The sequence below is a fragment of the Hipposideros armiger genome, unplaced genomic scaffold (assembly GCF_001890085.2).
Source record: "Hipposideros armiger isolate ML-2016 unplaced genomic scaffold, ASM189008v1 scaffold_187, whole genome shotgun sequence".
Lineage (NCBI taxonomy): Eukaryota > Metazoa > Chordata > Mammalia > Chiroptera > Hipposideridae > Hipposideros > Hipposideros armiger.
Window position 1 is genome coordinate 2,077,970 of NW_017731537.1, and position 25,396 is coordinate 2,103,365.

At 49.0% G+C, this 25,396-nt stretch overlaps 1 protein-coding gene across 10 annotated transcripts in view; it reads left to right on the forward strand.

The window, feature by feature from the left end:
- Positions 1–15,091, forward strand: part of FAM107A (family with sequence similarity 107 member A) — a 70,230-nt gene extending 55,139 nt beyond the window's left edge. For 4 of the 10 annotated variants that reach the window (XM_019652800.1, XM_019652795.1, XM_019652796.1 and 1 more), the window contains 3 exons: positions 10,076–10,250; positions 11,748–11,919; positions 12,438–15,091. In XM_019652800.1, coding sequence (XP_019508345.1) covers positions 10,081–10,250; positions 11,748–11,919; positions 12,438–12,545 — 450 coding nt within the window. In that variant the 5' untranslated portion in view covers positions 10,076–10,080 and the 3' untranslated portion in view covers positions 12,546–15,091. Of the gene's footprint in view, positions 1–2,469; positions 2,714–10,075; positions 10,251–11,747; positions 11,920–12,437 lie in introns of those variants that run through there. The other 6 variants (XM_019652802.1, XM_019652801.1, XM_019652793.1 and 3 more) reach the window with 6 other exon arrangements.
- Positions 15,092–25,396: the final 10,305 nt, after the last annotated feature.

The window sequence follows — 25,396 nt, forward strand, 5'->3', positions numbered from 1 at the left end:
CATGCTATTGATTTCATCCTATTATGAGGTGTAGCATAGTCTCTTACTGACAGGGTACGGCTAGGGAAATGGTAGCTGTTGATCGCTGATCTCACACTCAGATACATGCATGCCTGTATGTGCATACACATGCCGACACACAGAGCAAGATGGTGCTATAATCAGTTTAGGAATAGTCAATGTTTTTGGTGTCTGCAAACAACAGTTGTCACTGAGCACCGTGGTACTAAGACAGGAATACTAAGAAGGATAAGGGAAGACCGCTGCCCTCAGGCTGGCAGTCTGGTGGATGAGCCTGATGGGTTTGTACAAGTGGAACTGTAAGAAGAGCTTTAGTGAAAGCAGCACAGTGAGCCCCAGCTGCCTGGGGAAAATGGCACCCAACCTCAGGGGGTTCCTGCCCAGCGCTCCTTGGCTCTTGGTTGCTCTGGGGCTACCATCAGAGTCTCCCAATAAAGAAAATGCAAAGTAAGGGACTGGAAATGGTGGCATGGGACTGTCAGAGCCTGCTTCTCTGGAGTGAGCTGGATTACAGGGTCTGTCTTCCCCAGGCGGTGAGCAGAAGCTGTCAGCAGTCCCCCTTCCCCAGGGTCCCTCTTACTCCTCCAGATGTCAGAGGGCACTGGGATTGGTGCAGACAAACCACGGTGGTTTGTCCATTTGAAAATGCCCAAAATAGTCATTTGCGGAGCAGGACAACATGTGGGACCAGGGGCAGAGAAGAATGCTTTGACAAGAATTTAGTTGTAGTCCTCCACTGTCAGAATTTAGGGGAATTAAGTCACAGCAGGATGGAAAGCTTGGGGAGGCTACCATTCAGAGTACCTCAAGAAAGGCAGGATTTAGGAAGAAGAAACAAAAAGGAACACACGTTTCCAGAAAATTATTTCCTACCTGACAACATGTGACCCTCCAAGTGGCTCCAGAAGGGCCAGCTTGGCCAAGACTCCCAGGACATGCACGACCTGTCCCCTGCCCCCTCTCCAGCCCTGCCTCCCACCTCCCCTCACACCCAGCACTCCAGCCCCAGAGGCCGTCTTCCATCCAAAGCTCACTCCCACCCTGGGGCCTGTCCACTAGCTCTTCTTACTCCCTGGAATACTCTCCTGTGTGAATGGTCTTGTGCTGCGGACTCCTTCTCACCTCCCTAAAATGTCACCTTAGGTGTCCACCCATCCTAAGCTCCCAGTCCCATCCTTTCACCTGACCCAGCCTTACTCTCCTCATAGCATTCATCACAGCTCAACATGTTCTTGTCTCCTTATGTTTTGTCTGACCTCCCCTCCTTGAATGTAGGTTACCTCTGCACAGAGAAATAATCTGTCTCATTCACACTGTATCTCTAGCACTTAGAACAGTGCCAGGAACATAGCAGATACTCAAGAAATGTTGGTTAAATGAATAATAGAGGCCAAAGAGGACAAAAATTGCATTTTTAATGTCCCCGTTCATGGTCGATATATGTCCTGGTCCTCATCACCTTTCAGACAACAAGACTCTTCATGAGCAAGTAAAGGTGGGAAGAGGGCCAAGTTTAACTGGTAGATCAGCGTCCTCGCTAGAAATTAAAGATAATGATAAAAGCTGGAAAATACTTTCAAATTTTCAAGTGAACACTGATTCTGAAATTAGGAGAACGCCTCCATTACCTGTAAGCTCCCAGGTTGGCCTCTGGCATCTACACAGTCTGTATTTTTACATCCACAATTCACTCATTGAGCCAGGACTTATGGAAGGCATACGCTGCCAGGCACAGGGCTACATGCTGGGGGGGCGGGGGTGGGGGGGGGTTTGCCTTCAGGTCACATGGAGTCCTATGTACTGAGCATTGACTGCACGTTTTCCCTAATGTCATCTCACCTGTGTTTCCTCCCAACCACCCTGCTATTCTCCACATTTGACAAACACAGGAACCAAGGCTCAGGGGCACTGAATGGCTGGCAAAGGGGATGGTGTCTGAGCCAGGGCTGACCCATGAGCCCGCTCCCCTGCTCCGGCCCAGAGCCTGCCAGCTTCCACTCCCCCACACCCTCTCCTGGGCAGCGTCCAATTGGCTGCTCTCTGAAGTTCAGATGAAGTTTAGGGTATCGAGTAAGTAATGTGTATGGAGTTTTGGACCCATCAGTGGATGACCAGACACTGACCCAGTGTGTTCCCCTCCCCTTCCCCCAGAGCGCGCTCTCCTGAAGAATTCGGCCCTGCAGCAGGAAGCTTCGCTTCCCTTCTGTCAGGGAGGTGCCGGAATGCACTCTTGCCGACCTCCCCGTTAGAAACAAGGGAAGTGCCTCCAGTGAGCCTCCTCGCTCAGAACAAAGCTTGGCATGTGCTTATTCCTCAACAATCTGACAAAATAAGTATTTGCGTCTCTCAAACGTGTGGCTTGGACACGGTGCTCCGCATTGTGGAAGTGGCCCTGCACCAAGTGAAATAGCCGTTACTATAGTAACAGTTCCTTTTTATTGATACCAGAATAAACAGGAATGCAGAGCTACCTCACTCGTTGGCACATTTCGGCTGCCTGCGGATTTCCGAGGGTTTAAGAACCGCCCTGTGGAGGCGGCCCTCCTTGCTAGTCTGGGACTGCCCAGTGAAGTGAGGAGAACAGCAGCACTGCCCCGAGTTCCCTTCCCGGCGACGCTGCTGAGAAGTAAGACCATTTCTCTTCTGTTTCGCCTACTGTGGAGCTGGGTGCTGTGCCCCGAGGAGGTGCGAGGTTAGGAGGGCAGCCTTGGAGCACCGGGGCGGGCGGGCGGTCAGGGGAGCTGAGCTGTTGGAGCTTAGGTACCCGGGCTATGTCCCCCATCTGGGGGGATTGGGCGATGCCTCCTGGCACCCTGGGCTTGGGCAAAACCATAGGAGACAAGGTGGAGGGAGCACCCACATGCCCTCCATTCTGGTTGATCTCTGTCTTCTAAATCCTCAGGTGAATCCAAGTTTATGCATGACTATGACCTCACCCAAGTCCATTATTGTACAGTATGGCTTTTTTCATTCTCCTCATAACTGATTGACAAAAGGCTGCAGGGTGGCACCGCTGAGAGAACACCGGTTTGGGCATCAGAGCTCAGCTCAGATTCTAGTGCCTTCATTTGCTGTGTGATCTGGGGAAATGAGATGACCCCTCAGAGCCTCAGTTTCTTCATCTGTAAAATGGGGTAACGATAGTACCCACCTCCTGAGTCTGTTGTAAGAATGTCATGAGACAGACCTGCGAGGTGCTGAGCGCAATAGTGGCACACCGCAGCATTAACACCTCACCTGAGCCTGCCTTTCTGGTGAATTTGGCCTTTGCATTTTGCAGTACGAGGCCAGAAGTCTGGGATTGGGCCAGAAATCAGGGGTTATAGGATTGGGCGTGTCACGTTTTGGAAACGCTAACATATCAGAGTGGTTTCCCCACTGTGAAGCAGCCCCAGCAGCAGTGTCTCTGGGTGGCTTGGATCCTAAGTGGCTCTTAGTTCTGTTGGTGGTGAGTACCTGCTGGGATCTTTCCCCTGAGGCATCTGCCAAGTGGATTGGCTGGCATCGTGCCACTGGTGGGCCAGTAGGAATATCTGCTCCACTGACACCTGCGCCTTGACCAACTACACAACACTCTCCACCAACCTTGCTAAGGCTCTTCCATGTCCAGCCCTAGACTCTGCTGTGGAATTGATTCAAAAGCCAGCATGCCCTTGACCTTCTCCTCACATACTAGAAGGTCACAGTAGACCCAAGCAAAGTGTTCCGGAAGTTTGTCTTGAGTCATTTTCTCATGGGGTGGGGAGGCCACATCCAAGTGGACAAGTGGCGGTCACAGACTGCTGGGAGATCTGCAGATGGCTCCCAGATACACAGTTCTTTGATTGCTGGCCAGTGAAATGCAAGTGGGCACTTTTCCTCACAAGGAGGAAAAAAGCAAGAAAGTTGGGAAATCCAGTGGCCACACTTGTCACTTTTACTGGATGCCTCTTTCTTCTTTGCCAGTGGTTATTTTAAAATCCTCTCTTCCCTCTGCCCCTCCACCTCATGAAATGATGAAGCAAGAAGGCCCAAGTATGTTCTGAACCCGGTGGCTTGAACAGGAGCAAGGGCAGGGGAGCGAGGGCAGAGGAATGAAGACTGACCAACACCCCATGGAGCTGGGCCCCCCCTAAACAAAGACCAGCAATGGGCAAACAGGCCAGTGGAGTCTGGCTTAAGCCCAAAGCTGCTGGGGCTGGGCTGGGGCTCCCCAGTGAGTTTGTATTTCATGTGGGCTGACAGTCCCCTGATACAAGGCCTCTGTTTTCTCATCTATAAAATGGGTTCACATTTCCTTTCCATTGGGGTTTCTTGAGTATCCAGAGAAAAGTGACGTAAACCGCTTTGTTAACTGAAAGACATTTTGTGCCTGGAAAACAGTGGCGTGGTAGAGCACTGAATTTGGAATCTGAAGGTCCCAGCTTTGTCATTTTTCTGTGTATCTTGGGACAAGTAGCTTGGCCTCCCTGAGCCTCAGTTTTCTCATCTACAGAGTGGGAATAATGAAATAGTACTGCTGGCTTCCTGCTAAGGCAATTGCAAAATCCAAATGGAGGTGAATGAGCCTTCATCAAATGCCGAGTGCTCATCACAGGTTCCCTCAGGACAGGACCACAGTGTGCCTTCACTGAGCATCACTCTGCCAGGCAGTGGGCTAACCCCATCATGCACATTATATCATTTCACCTTCCAAATAGCCCCATGAGGAGGTACACCTACCCATAGTAAGTATTGCCTTTAACCCAGAGCTGTTAAGCTATTTGCCCAAAGTCACACAGCTAGGAAGGAGTGCAGCCATGATTAAAACCCAGTCTGTCTCCCCCAAACATCTGTCTTAACCACTTTGCTTTATGGGTTCATGTGCCACTTATTATGATGGATGCCATTAAAGACAGAACCAGGACCACCAGCAGGGGAAGGGGACATAAAGGCCTTAGCTTAGGGTCCCACAGCTATGTTCAGAATGAACCGTGACCTGGGTCTCCATTAGCGCCACTTCCCTTCCATCTCTCCTTATTGCTCTCCTGTGGCCAGCGGGGTGCCAGTATCTGGTTTCAAAGCTGCCACCCTAACATTAGCCACACATGCCCAGCATCCTGGAAAGCTCACCCTGGAAGCAGTTAGTGATCCCAGCTGAACCTCGTCTGGAGTGAGGCTGACATCCTGCAGAGCCTCTGGGGAGGAGCTATGGGACCCCTTAGGTCATCAGAAGAACCAGAGAAGAACCAAGTGAGAAGATCCCAATCCCTCCTCTGACCTATTATTACCCACCCCTCCCACCCCCAAAATATGAGGTCAGTCCCACAGCCTGCATATTAAGTAAGAATGATTTGCCCATCTTGTAGTCATGCAAAATGCTCAATTTAGCTGTCACTCACTGGCTGCCCTGCACTTTAGCTCATCCAGTCGTCAGAACATCTGGACTTTATAGACGAGGAGGGTCCCGGAAGTTAAAGACCCATCCAAAGTCACACAGCTGCTAAGAACTATGACCTTAATAAGATGTATCCATGATAACCAAGCCAACCAGTCAGCTGAAATCACCCATGCCAAAGCAAAAAAGCTTGATTTTTTTAATTTTTTAACTCCATGGTTTACAAAGTTGGCTGACTATTAGAATCACTTGGGGAGCTTTTTAAACATCCCAAAGACTACCTCCCAGGCCAAATAAATCAGAATCCCTGGGGTAGGACTCAAGCACTGGTATTTTTCAAACTTCCTCTGGTGATGCCAATGTGCAGCCAGCATTAAGATCCCTGGTGTAACCAGTGCAGTTTTAAAGGAGGGTGAGAAAGCTCAATCCAAGACTAGGAATGGGATTTATTAATAGTAATTGTTAAAAAAAACAATTACCGGGGTGGCCACACTGCAATTCCAGGGGCTCCGTTCATAGTTTGATCCACAGGAGGGAAGCCCTGGGGTTGTGCAGTGCACAGCCTGCCTTGCTGTATGTGTCTGCCCTGGAAGCCAACACTTAAGAGTCTTAGACTCAACTCCGTGCTAGGCACTTGCCAGGCACCTTGCAAGTATCACCTCATTTATTCTGCAACAACCTCATGGAGAAGGGTGCTGATCAAGAGCAGCTGTCACACCTCAACTCTGCTGTCCTAGTGGAAAGCAGCCATAGGCAATAAGTAATGAGTGGGCATGGCTGTGTTCCAGAGGGTTGGATTTGGTCCAAAGGCTACAGTTCACGGGCTCCTGCTGCAGAGGGTAGGTAAACTTGCCCAAAGCTGAGAAGGGGCAGAGCTGAAATTCAATCCAGCTCCTAATGGCTCCAACATCCTATACACCTAAGCTTCACTCTGCATTTCTTTGACAACCAGTGAAAGATATTCACAAGTCCCTTTCTCAATCCACCCGTTTCTCTCCCTTAACCATCTCTTCCTTTGGGCAGCCATCTTTTTTTCTTTTCAAAGATGACCTAATGCTCCCCTCACCTCACCTCTTTGCCCATCATAGCCACTTCCCCCAGAGTCTGAGACCTCTCAGGACACCCCAGCAGCCTGAGAGATCTGGCCAGAACAGCCCTGGGGGTGGTCCCCACCTGTGCTCAGGAGGCCCACCACAGCCCAGGAGCCCCCGGATTTTCTCAACCTAGCACCTGGCTTTGTTGAGCAGCCTTTTTTGTCCCAGCATCTTTGTGAAGCTCTTCCATGCAGAGGCCTCTTTTGATTAACCTAAGAGGCAGGAAGGCTGGCTAAGCAGCTCTCTGAGGCCTGCTCCCCCGACACACACAGGTCCACAAATCTCACACGATTGCTGGAGTTTGCTGGAGTTCAGCACACCAACTGGCAAAGGCAGAGGTTTTCCTAGCCTGCAGCTCTGGGCTAAAGGACTGACCACACCCTTCAGGATGCCTGCCCCTCTGCACTCCCCTGCCCTCAGGGAAACGCCACCCCCCACAGCCCACTGCTGATTTCATTAACAATAAAAAGGCCTGCAGCTGATCTTTGAGCAGAGCTAGTCACTAACTGGACCTAGGATGAAGGACTGGCTACATAATTTGCAGAGCCTGTGCACAATAGAAATGCAGGGACCCTCTTGGCACGACCCTACATGACTGAGCCCCACTCGGTGGCGGTGGGGCCTGGCCTCGGGGCGGCAAACCCATTGGCTTGCTGGTGACATATGGGTGAAGGGTCTCAGCCTGGCCAATCAGATGTTTTCCTCTGGAATTTAACGGGAGAGATAGACTTCCCATTGGCAGTAAAAGAAACCAAAATCATAAAAAATTTCCCAAACCTGCTGACAGTTTTTCCCAACACAGCGACGAGAATGACCTTTTTCAAATAGAATCAGACGCGATCTCTGCACCATTCGAACCCACCCATTCAGCCTCACTCCACTCGCCCCGTCCCTCGCTCACGCCACTCCCGGCACACTATGCCTTTTTGTTCCCTGAACAGACCAAGCTTGTTCAAGGTGCATGAGTCACATATGCTGTTCCCTCTGCCCCCACACAGCCCCCCTCCTCCTTCTCAACCGTCAGATCTTAAATGGCGCCTCCTCAGCGAAGCCCTTCCCCTGCACCTGGCTGAAGGTGGGTCCTCCGGTTGGTCTCCATCCCAGCTCCCCTAGTTCCTTCAGCGGGCTCCGTGCAAGTTGTCATCATGTGTACATGTGTACTGGCGGCCTCCTGGGAGGATGTCGGCTCTGTGAGAGCGGGAACCTTGCTCCCTTAGTTCACCTGTGTGTGTCCAGTGTCTACTACTATACCTGGCAAGTTATAGGAACACGGACGTATTGTAGAATGATTAATTTTACTGTGTACTTTCTCAGTGGTCATCCCTGTTATGCAGGAGCTCTTGGTTTTGTGTATTTATTTTGTATCCGGCCACATTCTTGAATTCTCTCATTAGTTCTGAGTGCTTTTCTGTTAGCCCATTTGGAAATTCTGGATATATAGTGATATCTTAAGTAAATATTAACTCTGCCCTCTCCTTTCCTAAAGTTATACAACTTACTTCTGTTTCCTGCCTTATCACTTTGGCAACATACAGTTAGTTGTTTTAAAGATGGTGTGACTGATGAAAATTATGATGCTCTGGAAGGTTCGGGACACAAAGGGACTAAGGGCAGGACCATAGCCAAGGAGCTGCAGCAATTATTTGAGTGTGGTGTGACAATGGCCTGGATAGGATGAGAGCTAAGGACATAGGAAGGAAAGAGTGCAGCTGAGAATTAGTAAAAAACGATTGGTGGCCCCTGGTAATCACAATAGGCAGCAGCAGGAAGAAAAATTCCCCAAACTCCTGTCTGTATCAGAATATCTAATGCTTTGGCTCCCAGACAACTTAACCCCATAGATTAAGAAAATATCCACATTTCTAAACAGGGAGAGAACTGATATAGCCAACTGTTTATTTTGTCAAGTACCTATTTTTAACTAAATACTACCATAATCATTTTTTAAGAACCAAAAAATTGGGGAAGACATAACCTAGAAACAAACAACAGCCTTATGAAAAAGAAGAGAAGAAAGGAAATTATTGGAATTCTCATTTTAGAAACAGTTCTGAGTATGTGAATTCAAGAAAAAAAAACTAGCAGGTATGTCTCTCTGTTCTGACACTTAATCTGACTATATCCAAAATATTTTATAATACAGCACCTTTACATATGTGTTGTCACTTAATCCCCCTAACAGCACCGTGTACGGGTAATAATAGAAGTGCTAAACATGTATCTGGCATGCCACCATTTTGCAATGCAGTCCCCCCTTTGATGCCTACATTCCCTTACATGTCACCTTGCAATTTACACCCCATCAAACCCCCTCCTCCTCCACTTCCCAACCTCACTGAGCTATTACTCACTTTCAGGTTTTCGCACCGACCACCATCCCTGTCTAGTTTACTTGGAAAAATCCTGTTCATCAAAAAAACCCCACTCAGGCAGAAAATAACTTTCATTCTCTTCCTAGTGGGGGTAGCGAGGGTCTGTCCATAGGCAATGGCGGTCCTCAAAAGGGGGCACTGAAGCCTGGTGTGTGAGGTGGGGACACATCCTCAGATGCCACATGGAAACCACATGCCTTAAGGCACGGGTTCCCCAAGACCAACCTCTGTGAGCCTCAGTTTCCTCATATATACAACCTCAAAGGTTCTATTATAAATTACCAACAAATATTAATTGAGTGTCTACTACATACCAGACCAAACACTGCCAGTGCCTGGCATACAGTAGAGGCTCAACCTCAGAAAAGCAGGACTCAGGAAGGGGGCAGAGCCAATGCCAAATTTTCCCTCTAATTAATATAAGGAGCTAATAGCCAAACTGTGTCACCCCTATGAGATTTTTTCTTAAGAAATCTCTCTTTCTCTCTCTGTCTGTCTCTGTACTTGCTTGTGGGCACTTCACGGATATGTAGCCAACTTGTCAAGAAGGGATCCCTTTTGCCTGAATTACAAGTAAATTGACACATTTCAAGCTGCTGTGGTGGAAGTGAGGCCTCAAGACAGACGTCTGCATTAAAGATGACGGCCATCCCTGTGTAATTAGAGATATAGCAGTCTCTGGATTTTACACTCTCCTCTTTGATCCAGAGAAAGAGAAAAGCTGGATGCTTCCACAGGAGATTTGGAATTATGGATAGGGAAACTGGACAATAAGGGGTGATATTTTCTTTTAATCACTGCATTTATCCAAAGTATCTTTAACAAGTACATATTGGTCTTTTAAAATATCTTTTTATGATACAAGCTCATTGAAAATCAGAAACTCAAACATAATTCCTTTTATAGGAGGGGAACTGTTTTTTTCTATCAGGCCAAAAACATTTGCACGTGTCAACGTATATTTTGTGACTCAGTAGCACTTTACCTCTATACCCCAATTTACAAACATCATTTCCAATCCTTACAACCCTGTGTACAGGTTCATTTATTAATGTTTCCATCTCACAAATGAGGAGACTTAGGCTCAGGAAGTCAGCTAGCCCACCCAGAGCTGCACAGTAACAGGCGGCCAAGGTTCTTCTAACGCCAAAACCCTTGCCTTCAACTGTGTCCATGGGGACGAGTGAGATTGTGGTCCCAGCTCTGACCAACTCCCCCACCCACCTCTACAGCCTCAATGTACTCGGAGATCCAGAGGGAGCGGGCAGACATCGGAGGCCTGATGGCCAGGCCCGAGTACAGAGAGTGGAACCCGGAGCTCATCAAGCCCAAGAAGCTGCTGAACCCCGTGAAGGCCTCCCGGAGCCACCAGGAGCTACACCGAGAGCTGCTCATGAACCACAGAAGGTGGGAAAGGAGCTCGGCTGCCTCACCCAAGCGCCTCCTCATGCCTGCTGGGGCTTGGGGAGGTGCCCCTCGTGGAAGGCAGGCCAGGCAGTTATCCTGGGGCTCCTGGAGACTTGAGGAAGGCTGAGGGTGCCCCACGTGGTCACCAGCAGAAATTACGAAGGCCCAAAAGCCCTGTTCTCCTACCCAGCTACCCACTTTGTGCCTGTCCTCCACATACGTTTACTGAGCACCTACTATGTGCCAGGCACTGTGCCAGACCTGGGGATACAAGAAGAAATGTTCCTGCCCTAACAGAGGAAATGGATGCATAACCAGGTGGTATGATGGGTGCTTTGAGGGGTTATGTTCCCAGCAGATGGATGAGCATTTACAAACGGACAGGAAACTGAGCAGCTCAGTGTGGCTGGGGCACAGACTGTGAGGCAGGCCAGAGGAGATGTGTGGACCTGGGAAGAGTCACAAGTCCTGGTGTCACAATCCTAGAGGAGGCGTCAGTGGAGCAGGCAGGCTAGGGATGCAGTGAGAGAGACAGGCGGCAACTGAGGAAATGTAGAGGCGAGCGAGGGAAGCGGAGTCTCCCTCCCCTCCCAGGCCTGGGAAATAACCGCCCAGCTCACCAATTCCAGGACGAAGGCAGCGGCGCCTTCGCAGTGCCCTCTACTGGCCGTTGCTAGTATTGGCGCGGGCTGTGATTTTCATTCTTGTTTTCAGCTGTGCCACAACAGGTAACATTTGGTATCCTTGGTGTTGTCTGTTTTGTTTTTTTCCACTTTATATCATGAGAATTTCTCTGATTGCCTTTTAGAGTCATCACTTTTAATGTCAAAAAACCTCACCACAATTTTTAAAAAGCCTAAAGACAAATCAGGGGAAATGTTTGCAATATAAATAACAGATAAAAATTAATATATACACATCTCTTATAAATTCATAGGGAGAAAAAAATGAACAAAAGATAGGTATAGTTAGTTCACAAAAGAAGAAATGCAAATAGCTGGTAAACATCTCAAAAGATGTTTGATGTGACTGATAATCAAACAAATGAAAACCAGATATTATTTCTTGCCTACCAGAGTCTCTGTTAATACAAAAGGATTGGATGGTGACAGTGGGGAGAAATAGATGCCCTGTACACTGCTGACAGAAGTATAAGTTGGATAACCTTTTCTAAGAGGGGACAGATGGGAATATGTGTCCAAAATTGTTTAAAAGAGCCTGACCCAGCAGTTCCACCTCTAGAAAACATATCCTGAGAAAATAGCCTCAAATAACATAAAACCTGGTCTCCGCAGTCAGACAGGCCTGGGTGCAAATTCACATTCAGGCCCTTCAAGGCGGTGACTTGGACTGGTGTCTTAAGTCCTAGGAGCCTCACTTCCCTTCTCTGTATAATGGGACAGTAATGGTTCCACCTCCCGGGGCTGCCAGGAGGATTGCATGAGATAATGGTGCAGCCCTGAGACAGGGGCGAGGGAAGCTGGGGTCTCCTGACAGCTCCCCCCACCCCAGGGGCCTGGGCGTGGACAGCAAGCCGGAGCTGCAGCGTGTCCTGGAGCACCGCCGGCGAAACCAGATCATCAAGAAGAAGATGGAGGAGCTGGAGGCCAAGCGGCTACAGTGCCCCTTTGAGCAGGAGCTGCTGAGACGGCAGCAGAGGCTGAACCAGGTGGGTGGGGGGGTCACCTAGCGCCAGCCCGCCCCTCCTCCAAGAATGCTCCTGGCCCAGGGAAGGGCTCTGCTTGTGGCGCAGCTGGCAAGAGGGAGGAGGCTGAGCAAAATGAGGCCTAGACCACGAGTCCACAACTGGCCTGAGTCCTCACTCTGCCACTCACTTCATTGTGTGACTCTGGGCCATTGGCGTCCCCTCTCTGAGCCTGTTTCCTGGCTGGCCCAATCTATGGCATATTGATTTTGATTTCATTCTCACACCTGCCCTGTGAATCAGATGGCATTCTCATTTTAGAGATGAGAAACCTGAGGCCCAGATGAGGCACACAATTTGAACTAGGCTTCACAGGGAGCATTTAGTCTCATGCCCTGTCCCCTCAGCTACCAGGCCGGTGGCAAAACTGATCCCTGGTTTTGTTTCCCCAGAGAGGACCCTTGGTCCAAACCCAGTGGCTTTTGAGACTCAGAAGTCCCCTAACCCCACCCCCTTCACACCTCTGCTTCTCTCTCCTTCAGCTGGAAAAACCACCCGAAAAGGAAGAGGACCGTGCCCCCGAATTTATTAAAGTCAGGGAAAACCTGCGGAGAATCACCACGCTGACCAGTGAAGAAAGAGTGCTGTAGAGCTGCCTGTTGGAGATCCAGGCCCCCCACAGCCCCCCCTTGGCCCCCACACCCTCCTGCAGTGCTTCTGTATCTGGCAGCCCTGGGCCTTGGGACATCTGTGATGTTCACGCTGGCTCCTGTAAAAATGCATGCTCCAGAGAGCCTACCCGTCCAACTACTCCCACACCCCCAAAGTGGGGGGTCCCCAAGCTCCCAAGACTTTCCTTCTGAGCTCTCATCCTTCCTGTTCCAAGAGGAAGCCACTGCTGGGAAAACTTTCACAAGGCACCTCTCCCTGAAGGGGCTTCGAGTCCTGATGAGGGTTTTCTAGAAGAGCTGAGAAGGAGGGACAGGGGCCTCCCTGGTCTGACAAGCCCTCCATTCTGCCCAGCCCCATGGGCCCTGCTTCTCTGGTCTCACAGGTCTCAGAGAACTCCCCTGCCCATGCTTTTACCTGCAGCCAGGTTTGGGGCAACTAAGGGGAGCATCTCGGGGCACCTGCCTTGAAAGCCAACCAAGGGGATAATGGTTCAAGTGCAGCTGTGCTTGAAGAAGGACAAGACAGCCCACAGGTGGCCTTGTGGCTCACACCATGCCAGGTGGGAAGAGCACTAACAAAGACAGCTTCTTAGAGTTTGCCAGCCTTACCCCCACACCCATGCTTTTACAGTCTTTTCTCCTCTCCACAGCCCTCCCTGTCTGGACCTTGTAACTATGCCTAGCCAGGGCTGCAGCCTTCCTGCTCCCAGAAGTGTAGAACAGTGCTTCTCAAACTTTATCGTGCCTGCAAGTCACTAGGGATCTTGTTAAATTAAGGCTTCTGATTCAGTAGACCTGTGACGGGGGCTGAGCTTCTGCAGTTCTAATAAGCTCCTCGGCTCCTGGTCTGAGGACCACATTCTAAGTAGCAAGGCTAGAGCATCCAAGAATGCTAAGTATTGGAAACATCATCCCTAAAACCATCTCTGCTCCCCAACTCCCATGGACCTCAGCCCTGGGGGTTCCCACCCACCTCTGCAGGCCCCCGGGCTCTTAATTATCCAGCCCATCCCAGGGACCCCAGGCCTGAGAAGACTTTTAACATCTACAAAATTGTGTCAGGTATGTGATTGTGGTTTTCAACAGAGATGTATATATTTGCCAATCTGCATTTCTTACCACGCTGTTGTGATGCAATTCTAGCCAAAAAAAAAAAAGAAGGTGGTTTTTTTTTGTTTCTTGTTTTATTACCTTTTTCTAAAGCCTGTGGAGAGCAAATACACAGTGCTGTCAATAGGCTTCTGGAAACACAAACAAATGGTTTGAAGGCCCCACTGCCACTCCTTTGAGTCCCCATTTTCAGCCTCTGAACCTAAGACCCACTCCCTACCTTGTTTCTGCCACTTGGGTCAGCTCCAGTGACTTCACCCATTTTTCCCTCAAAAATCCCCCCGTGCAATACCAAATGTTTTAATCTTTTGCTCCTATCACATTTTTAAAGATTTAGAGAATAAACAAGGCCTGTTTCTTTTTCCCCTGAAGAATAAGACCCCTGCCTTTGGCTTTGTAAACCTGTCGTTTAAGGTGACAGGGCAGGGCTGGAAAAACATTTTACACACACACACACACACACACACACACACACCCTGCCCAAACTGCCAGAAAGAACTGCCACTGGGATGCAGTTTGATTCTTGGACCAAACGCGGGACTTACAAGAGGAATGAGGTCATGCTGGTCTTCCACCTCATTGGGTGTGAGGGTGACCGAAGATGTTGTCCCTTTCCTGTGTGTGGTGCCAGTGTAGGGGTGTAAATAGAGACATGCTGCGTGTGTGTGTGTGTGTAAGCAGAGCTCTAAAAGGCTCTCAAAGGTGACTGTCTTACTGAGAATGTGGTACTGCCATTTTAAATGACTGCCAGGCGAGAGTGATGCTAGTGACGCACCATCCCTAAGAAAGAGCACCGCTTCCCCAAAGAAGCTGCCTCAGCGGTCTGTGTGTCGTTCAGACATGTGAAGAGAAGCAAGGCAGAGTGTCTAGGCTGGAGTAGGTCCCTCCAAGGGAATGCTTGGGATTTCACTCAGTCGTCGCAGGGTGCACCATGGAGGCAGCAAGTCACAGAGACAAAGCTCCAGAAGTAGAAGGGAACTCAAGTACCACGTTGTCCAGTGGAGCCATGGCAGACACGCTTGTTCACTCCCCGGTGGTCAGTCCCAACTCCTCTCTAAACTGTAGGGGTTGCAAATCCAGGTTCTCACTGTTTCAGCCCCCTTTGCAGCTTGGGGTGAGCATGTGACCAGGTATGGCCAGTGAAATTTAAGAGGCAGTCTACAGGGACTTCTGGGAAAGCTTCTGCTCTTCTGACAAAAGAGAGAGACATGGATAACACCTCTCTGCCCCTCCCTTCTTCCTGCCTTGATTGAGGATGTGATGCCTGGAGCCACAGCAACCATCTTGCTTCAATGAGGAAAAGGCCAAGAGAATCTGAAAGACATTGACTCTATCTAATCTTTTGACCAAGCCAATGCCAGCAGCCATCCTCCTCCAGAATTTCTGTAAATAAAAATAAAGCCCTTTTCGTTTAAGCCGTTGTTTTTCGGTCTCTGTTACTTGCAGACAAAAAAATTCCTAAATGACACAGAAAGTCAGCCCTGCTGCCTAAAATTACCTGCAGCCTGTACTGAAAACCCAGAATCCTCTTTTCCATCAGAAACCTATCGGATCAGGATCCCCAGCAGCAGTGCCTGGGATCTGTTTTTCTGTACTTCTCCATATAGCCTACATGGCACCAGTCTGAAGGCTGGTATTTAGACACCACTAGTCCACACATCATTCAATAAACATTTGTTGAGTGTCTGCTCTGTGCCAGGAAGCATGCCATGTGCTGGGGGCACGGTAGGAAACAAAACATCTGGACTATTGACGTGGCCTCCTCCTCACTGGCCTTGCTTCTGCCCCTGCCCCATACAGTCTGTTCTCAACAGAGCAGCCAAATGATCCTGTTAAAATCTCAGGCACATCTTGCCACTCCTCTGCACAGAGGCCTCCACTGGCTCCCAGGAGGGTCCTTCCTGCGACCTACAAGTTCCTCTATGGCCAGCTCCCTCTTTACCTCTGACCTAGTTCCCACCGCTCGCCCCCTCACTCAGGCAGCTCCAGCCAGCCTGGCCTCCTCACAATCCCCAAGCACGCCCCAGTGCCTTTTCACCTGCTATTCCATGGCCAGGAGTGGCCTTCCCTCAGAGAGCCACACAGCCCACTCCCTCACTTCCTTCAGGTCATTTTTCATGCTCTTGCTAAACGAGGTACACCTGAGTCACCCCATCTAAAATCTCAACATCTCCTACACACTTCCTATCCCTTCCTTCCCTGCCTTCTTTTTCCTCCTTACTATTATATTTATCACCATCTAACATATTATGTATTTTACTTATTGATTGTGTGTCTCTCCTAACAATGTCAGCACCATGAGGGCAGAGCTTTCTGTCTATTCCCTAATGGCCTTCCTGCTTCCTCATTTCCAGCCAGCAGGTGGCTCGGCGCATGTAAATCTGGCAGAGTGGCCCCCGAGGGGCAAGAAGCCCCGCCCAGCCCACTCACAGCTTTGAGAAAAGGCAATGGCCAAATAGGGCATCGGGCACGTAACAGGCGCTCAATCAGTGTTTGTTAAGTGAGCGAGTGAGCGAGTGAGAGACTCCTTCTCCCCTTTCTTGGGCTGCAATACACCCAGCCTCCTCCCAGGTCCAGCCCCTCCATCCCCGTCACCCACCTGCCTCCTGCCTCCACAATTTTGACCCTGGCCCACAGATGCCAGTTTAGTTCAGAAGCTTTCCTTTGGCCTCTTGGGCTTTCACCAGAACACCTGGGCCCCACTGGCTCCTACACACCCTCTCCGGGCCACCACCCAGCCCTGGAGACCGTGGAGAAGAAAAGGGCGGCTGCAGGGGCTCTGACATCAGACTCTGCTCTACACGGGGAGCCAGGAGCAGCAAGCGCCATTCTTACAGTCTCACACTCATCAGGCCACAGATCCTGGTCTAGGTTTGGAGAGCACCTCTTCAACGGCAGACCAGTACTAAATAGGAAACCTGGGAGAGAGGGAGGCCTTAGGAGGCAGAGGGACTCTCCCACCCTTGTTCTGCAGTGTATGCTCCTGGGGAGCCCTCAGATCCCAGTAGTGTTTGCAGGGCACCCTGCCACACTTGATATTATGCTAATTCCTAGCCCCGTGAGGGCAGGGGCCCTGTCTGATTCTGCTCACTCTTACCAGGCCCCACCCAGGGCTCTACATGTAGTAGATGTTCAAAAAGGTTGTGAATGGGTGTCAGTAATGACCACTGCACTTATGGAAGGCCAGCAATGTCACCACCCATGACAATTCAGTATCCTCATCCCCATTTTGCAGATGAAGTAACCAAAGCTCAGATAAATTTAAATTAAGGGACTTGACAAATCACAAAAATTCCTGTGGAGAGATGACATTCGCACAGAGCTGTCTGTCTGCAATGCACACATGTTTTTCTATTATAGCCAGGCCTTGATCTTAGAAGAGGCTCCTAGGAGGCTCTTGTGCCATCCTGACCTTTTGCCAAAAGTTTCGGGAACTTATTTCACCTTCCATTTGTCATTTGTCCATCTGAACTTAAGAGGTCTGACTTCCACCTATAAAAATAGACTCAGGCCAACATAGCCCTTCATGAATCCTGGAGTGAGGACCATCTATACACACTGCCATGGCCCCAACCCCGATGTCACGGCCCCACCCCCAAAGCCACCAGTTTCTGGAGCCAACCAACAGATTAGACTCTACCAGTGCTGTGGCAGGCCTGGATCTATAGCTGAGCAGTGGCCTAAGTGATTGATGTTTCAGTGCCCCAAAGACCCACCAACCCCCAACCACCTTGCTCCCACCAGGGCTTTACCTTACGGTGCCCCTTTTGCTGGGCTGCACAAGAACACAGCCTTCACCTCCCCAGTGGTTATTGCCCTCATCTCAGCCTGTCGCAATTATTTCAGTTGATCATCAGCCGACTCTCACCCAGAGAAGACACGGGGTTGGGCTTTTCCCCCAAAACTGGCCCTCTCCTTAAGTGAGCCTATCTACTTCCCAGAAAGGACTTTAGAGAGACGAGTAGCGTTGCCCAGTCAGGGACCGCGGCAGCTCTCCTGGGCTGCCTGGCAACAGCTAAGTGAGCCGGGGGTCACCCTCCAAGGAAGGGTTTCCCAGGGGACCAGGCCACTGCAGCTCACACTTTGGGGCACCTGATCTAAAATGCTCATTCTGGGCAGCCAGTTAGCTCAGCTGGTTACAGCACAGTGCTCATAACACCAAGGTTGCCGGTTCGATCCCCACATGGGCCACTGAGCTGCGCCCTCCACAGCTAGATTGAAACAGCTACATGACTTGGAGCTGATGGGTCCTGGGAAAACACACTGTTCACCAATAAGATAAAATGTTTAAAATGTTCATTCCCCCAGCAAAGCCAGTGTTTGGCTTGTTCTGTTCCCAGGCCTGGATTCAAGCCCCAACTCTGCCAGTCAGTATCTGTCATGAACATGGGCAACTTGCTGGGCCACATTTTCCAGATCTATGATACAGATGATGATATCTATATTTATTGAGTATTAGTGTCTTGCCAGGGACTGGACTTCATACTTTATATGAATTCTCTCATTTACTCCCCCGGGACTGTCATTACCTCCATGTTACAGGTGAAGAATTCAAAGTGTAGAGAGGCAAAGCCACTACCCAAAGGCACAGCCAGTAGGTGGTGGAAGCGAGACGTGAACCCACACCTTCCTGACTGTAGCCTACATATTTATTCTGGCGGCATTTGCTGCTAGAGCCTCCAGGAGGATGTTTTGCAAAGCACCCACATTGGAGCTTTCCCATCTGTCACCAGAAACATTCCACAAGCTCGCCGAGACCAAATGGCCTTCCTCCTGCCTCCTTCCTCGCCGCAGGTGGCCTGGCCCACACCAGTCTGGCAGAGTGGGCCCCGGGGACAAAACTTCCAGCCCCACCCCACTCACGGCTCTGAGAATAGACAGTGGCCGAGTGGGACGTACGGGTCCCATGCCTGCCCGTGGCCAGGAAGTCTGGGGAAGTGGCAGCAAGGAGAGAAGCAGGCACGGAGCACCTACTATGCCCAGCAGGTCCAGAAACGGGAGAGAACATACAAAGGGCCTAGCCCAGGCCTGGCACATTTCAAAGGATGGAAGTTCCTTCTCCTTCTTTCTCTCTCCCCTTTAAAGATATCTTGACAGTGGACAGCATGGCTGTAAAGAGCCCAGGCTACAAAGTCGGACAGACTTTAGATTTGGGGGTGGAGTGGAACGGCCCGCTCTGCCATTCACCAGGTGGGTGACCTCTGACAAGTTACTTAACGTCTCTGAGTTTGTTGTCTGTAAAATGAGGCTCCGGTTGCACCAGCATCGCAGGTTGTTGAGCAGCCTGAGTCAGCAAACATCAAATATTTGGCAAGTACTGGGCACATGGCCAACCCTCAATAGAAGTTAATTATCATCTTCCCTTTCCTCAGCAGTTTCATTCGGCCATATCTGTCACTGACCTGACCCCTCCAAGTCCTATTTCCACTTGTTTATTTCTCGTAGGCCCTAAGCTTGTCTGGCATCCATCCGTCCCTCGTGGCTGGTCACCCCCAAACCCTCTGCCCTTCTCGCAGTCCTCGTTTTTGGGGGAGGTGTCACCCCATCCTTCCTCACACACCATACCTCCTCCATCCCCATATTATCCACTCCTTTGACTGTCCACCCCTCGTCCCAGGGAGCAGAACAACCCCGCCCAAAGCATATGAGTTCCTCACAGAAAGAAGGATTTTCTTTTTTAAAAAATTTTCCACTTATAGTTGACATACAATATTATATTAGTTTCAAATGTACAATATAGTGAGTAGACATTTATATGCCTCACAAACTGATCACTCCAAAAAGTCTAGTAATCATCTGTCACCACACAGCTCTTACAGTATTACTGACTATATTTTCTATGCTGTACTTTACATCCCCATGACTATTTTTATAACTGGAAATGTGTATTTCTTAATCTGAAAGAAGAATTTTCTAAACAAAATAAGGGGAAGGGTTGCTGAGCAGGCAACAACAATCAATGTTCACTACAGAAATTCATCTGAAAGAATAAGCACGTAGGAATGCCAAGGGGAGGAAATTGAAGAAATTACAGAGAGAGAGAGAGACAGGGAGAAAGAGAGAGAGAGAGAGAGAGAGAGAGAGAGAGAGAGAGAGAGAGAGAGAGAGAGAGAGAAAGAGAGAGAAATGATGGGCTCAACTCTACCAAATTTTAAAATTTCAAAACATAACAAAAGGATAATTATAAAACTATATGATATCAAGATAAGGCAGAAATAATGAATCACCAACACAAAACTGTTATTTCCAAAATAGAATCAAGCAAATATAAGAAGTTAATATATGAGGTACTAAGATTAACACAATACTACTCAACATTTATTCATGCATTCAGCAAATGAATTTGTTCTAGAAAGATAACAATAAATGTCTCTATAAGAGAATAGCAATATAAAAGAAAGCATTAATTTAGATCTACACCTTATACCATACCCAGAAAACATTGCAAATGAAAGTTAAATGTTCTTAAACTATGAAAATAAAGAACACAAAATAGTATCTTAATTGTACCTACGAGGAGTTAAATTTCTGCCTGTTGGCAATATAGGATAAAATCAGTAACAAGACAAATACCTTTGAATAACCAAAAATAAAAAGTTATGTACATGACATACCTAATGGCAAATAAAAGAACAAGAGCTTAATCTCAGAACAAATTCAGATTGAGGCGATTCCAAAAAACACCTAACCAGTACTCTTGAAAGTATCAAGGTTATAAAAGACAAAGAAAGACTGAGGAACTGTACCAATTGGAGGAGACAGGACAATTAAATACAACGTGGGATCATGGACTGGGTCCTAAATCAGAAAAAAGACATTATTGGGAAAACTGGCAAAACTCAACGTGCAGTAAATAGCTAACACAGCAGGATTTCAAACCTGCACATTCCAAAGAAAAGACTGGCCCTTGACAACCTGGGAGAAAACCTCTAAGCTTCTGGAACGCTCTGCCTGAACAGTCTCTGTACACCTGGGGCTTGGGGCCATGCCCGGCACTTTACATGAACGACGTGTGGAGCCCTGGGTCATGTGCTATCAGTTTATTTCTGCAGGGGCTGGAGACTGAGTAACTAAGGTCAGCCACACCAGCATGCCAGGCCTCTGTGACTGATGCCTAAATAACCCTCGACGCCAAGGCTGGGGTGAGCTTCCCTGGTTTCAGTACTTCATGTGTGTTGTCACACAGGGAGAATTAAGTGCTGTCCACACAGCTCCACTGAGAGAGGACAACTGGACACTCATGCCTGGTCTCTCCTGGACTCCATCCTGTGCACCTTTTTCTTTCCTGAGTTTGATCTGTATCCTTTTGCAGTAATAAACCATAACCATGAGAGTAACAGCTTTTCTGAGTTCTGTGAGCCCTTCTAGCAAATCATTGAACCTGAAGCTGATGGTGGGAATCCTCTAACACACTCAAAAAAGTTCTGAAGATTAGTTAATAGTACTGTATCAGTGTTAATTTCTTGGTTTCAACATTTGCACTACGGTTATGTAAGATGTTAACATTAGAGGAAGCTGAGTGAAAGGTATTCAGAAATTCTGTACCATTTTTTTTGCAACTTTCTGAAAGTCTAACGTTATTTTGAAATAAAAAGTTAAAAACCAAGAATAGGTTTTTAATAGGTTTAGACACGAGATGATAATCATTAAAGCTGGGTATTAGGTACACGTGGGTTCATTATATTGTTCTCTCTACTCTTCACAGGTCTGAAATTTTTTATAATTAAAAGCTAGAGAAGTCAATTGTTTGGTTCAACAAATTGAAATGATCACATCCAAAACATATAGAGCAAGGACAGCTCCAAAGTTGATGATGAAACAATGTAAACATAGAATTGATCAACTATTAAAAGGCCATCAAGATTTTAATCTCAAGACAATCAAGATGTGAAAACTATGGCAGAGAGAAATTAAGTAATTGCCTATGCGCAGTGAGAGCATAGGACATTGGCAGAGGCCAGGCTGGAATTCAGAACTTTCCCCTCCAAACAGCAAGGTCAAGGCCACCTCCTTGAATGCTGTTCACCACCTTGTGTACAGCCACTGCCAACAGCAACTGGGGGTCCAGGAGCCCGGGGCCCCCCATCCCAGCAGGCCCTCCTGGGTGATGTCCAAAGCCTGGGTCCTGCTTCTTCCTCAAAACACAAGCTGGACACAGCCTCAAGGGCATGGTGGGGAGCTGCCAGGCTCCTTAGTGAGCAAACACCCCAAATCACAGACAAGGAGGCTGAGACCCAGAAGGGCAAGGTGCCTGCCCAGAGTCATCACATCTCAGAAGCCCCAAGTCTGCTAACTTTTTTCTCAGCCTTGTACAAATGAATGAAAGCCAGTCTTTATCTTCAGAAGACCTGGTTCCAATTCCAGCTCTGTAACCCACTTATTGTGCAAACCTTGTGTACAGCTGAGCTTGTTTCCTCCCACCCAAAACTGGGAGGTACATCCCACTTTCCAGGGTTGTTATGCAGTGGAGGCGAGGGAACCTATAAACATCCCACCCCACTCCCCGAAATCTGGTTCTCCTCTGGGTCCCACTACGAGCAGCGCTCAAGGCACTGCAGGTGCTCCAAAAATATGTGTCCAGGGAATGATGGGAGGGCCTCATGAATACGAATGCTACGCACAAGACAAGCCAAATTTTAGAGCAGAAACATGGGGAGAGAGAAAACTCATTCGCCTTCCAGAGCAACCCTGTCACAGGAGGACCACCTGAAAGGAACCTTTTAAACTCCTAGGATAGTAGCTTGTATTCCTGAAGGTCAACAGGAGGGCAAGAGTCATCAGGAAAGATCAGGAACGGTGGCAGAAAGATCAGGATCACTTTGGAAACACAGCTGGGTACACAACTTCTTGATACCAGTAGTCCCAAAAGAATCCCCAGCTTTGAGATTAAAGGACTGGGTCTCATGTTTGGGGTATGCAAGGATGTACAAATAGGGTGGACAGACACACACACACACACACACACACACACACACACACACACACACACCTTAAAAAAAGTGCCAAAGCTCCAGAGCCCTTCCCTCCCCAAGCTATGCCCTTGGGGTTGAGAATCCTGGTGGCTGCTGCCCACTGTTCATTCATTCATCCACCACTATTTGCTGAGCACTTCCCTTGGACCAGGCCCTGGGCTGGGGCTGGGACTGCACTGGTGACCAAGAGCAACACAATCCTTGCTTCCGTTTGTGACTTAGACAAAAACCAATAGTTAAAAAAATGGCCACCACTGTAGTGTGTGTACCAAGGTTGTTATGTCCTTTTCTAACACCACTTGTGACACCATGTATGTGGTTTTCCATACCCACAGCCAATTCTTCCACACCACCTGGGTTTCCAGCAATTCAATGAAATTCCAACACTAACTCTTAGAGTTAATGCACACACTATAGACTTCGGGCCCAGTCCCACAAGACCTCCCCTACTTCAGACACCATTGCAAATCCTGGGGGCCACCCATAGTTCTGACCTACCAGGTACAAATTCAGGGATTCCCACACCCCCTCCACAGGTTCAGTAGTTTGTGAGAATGACTCAGAGAACTCAGAAAAGCACTTTACTTAAGCTTATCCCTTTATTATAAAGGATACAACTCAGGAGCAGCCAACTGGAAGAGACGCACAGGGCAAGGTGTAGGGGTGGGGGGCAGCGTGGAGCTTCCGTGCCCTTTCTGAGGATACCACCCTCTCAGCACCTCCACATGTTCGCCAAACCAGAAGCTCCCACAAACCCTAGTGTTTAGGGGTTTTTATCAAGGTTTCATTATGTAGGCAGAATTGACTAAATCATTGACTGTTGAAATTAAACCAGCCCCTCTCCTCCTGGTGGAGGTTAGGTGTGGGGAAAGACTAAAAGTTCCAACCCCCTAATTAAGGCTTGGTCTTTCTAGCAACCAGCCCCCTTCCTGAAGCTATCTAAGAGCCCCCAGCAGTAGATACAAAAGGCAATCTTATCACTTAGGAGCTCTGTGCCAGGAACTGGAGTCAAAGACCAAAAGTATATTTTTTATTATACCACAAGGGGCAAAAGCTCAGCGCTAACAAAGCAGGCCCAAGAGCTTCTAATCCAGACTGGGATGACTTCCCGAGAGACTGTAACATTTGTAGTGAGATGAAGAAATGAAGAACTAGACAGGTAAAGCAGGAGGGGCCTGGGGACAGCAGGAGCAGGAAGAGAGGGCAAGAAGGTTTTAAGTTCAAAAAAGTGATAAATTCATTAGAAGTGATTGTGAGTAGCCCATCTAGGTCTCCCCGCTCATTCCTACTGAAATTATCTGTCTCCCCAGCAGCCCCCCAACCCCAGCCTGGAAGCTTCCCAAGGGAAGGGGACGCATTCAGTTTAGTTTAGTTCTGTTTCCTGCTGTATTTACTCCAGTGCTTAGATCATTGTGGGCACTCAGAAACATGGATGGATGAGTAAACAGATCGATGCATCCTGTACAACCTAAGGCCTCACACACCTGCCCAGAATCAGAAATTTCACCATCAAACATCACTCCTGGGAATTCAGAAATTCTCTCATGGGGAACCCAGAAAACAATAATAATCTCAAATTACAAATGCCTGAGGCTTCACAGTTTACCCAGAGCTTTCCTTCATACCCTGTGAGTGATAGACAAGGGAAGGGAAGCTTTGAGAGGTGAAGTAACTCAGACTCACACCTCCAGAATGTGAATCCAGGTCTCTGTGGGGTTTCTTTATGCAGAGTGCAAGTGTGTGCACTCCACCAGGAACAGGCTCTGGGAGGCAGAGCCAGACAAGCCGGGAAGAGGAAGAGAAAGACAGAGGAGGCTCAGTGGCTGGCACTCACTAAGCTGCCCAGCCAGCTTCATACGAAGCTGTCTACACTGCTTCATCTTCATAGCAGTCCTCCCGGGCAGCCCGGTGCTGGGCACAGCACCCTTGCACGCACCTGAGGAAGACGAGAGGGCGGGAGGGAACGTGCAGTGAACTCGCAAGAGAACTGAGAGCCAGCCAGGCGGGTGCCGCCTCTCTGGGGGAGGAGAAAGGGGCTGGGCCATGCACAAGCAGCCTAGGCCTACAGCTAGAGAGGCCAGGCCAGACCTACAGTGCAGACAAAAGACAGAGGTGAGTCAGGCAAGCCGGGCCGAGGGACAGGGGCGGGATTGGGAGACCCCTGAGGACTGGGCCACCGGAGTGATGACCTTCCCTGGCAGGCGCTCCCAGTGCCTCTGAGACTGCTTTCTTTCATGGGACACTTTTTAGACACTGCCTTCAGGCCAGGCCCTGGACTACATGTTAGAGCAGCAGCAATAATGTCACAAAGATCCCTCCCTTCTTGGAGTTTACCTTTCAGGAGGGGGAGACAGGAATAAACAAAAACGTAATAAATCAGTACATGATCTTGTATGTTACGACAAGTGAAAAGAGGAAAAGTAGAGCAGAGTGAGGGGGGTTGCCGGGGCAGGGGTCTTGGGATTTTAAAGAGGGTAGTCAAGTGGGCCTCACTAAGAAAGAGACTGATCAGAGGCTTGAAGGAGGTAATTTGGAAGCTGAGGACATCCGGGGAAAGAGTGTTCCCAGGAAAGTGTTCCAGGAAGAAGACAGTCCAGGCAGAAGCTGGGGGGTGAGGGGGTTAGGGGGTGAGAGCCAAGTGTTCAAGCACAGCAAGGAGGCAGCAGCAGTTGGAGCAGAGGGAGCAAGAGGCAGAGAGGAAGTGAGGCAGGAAGAGAAAAGACGGGCTAGGTGACCTTGCAGGGAATT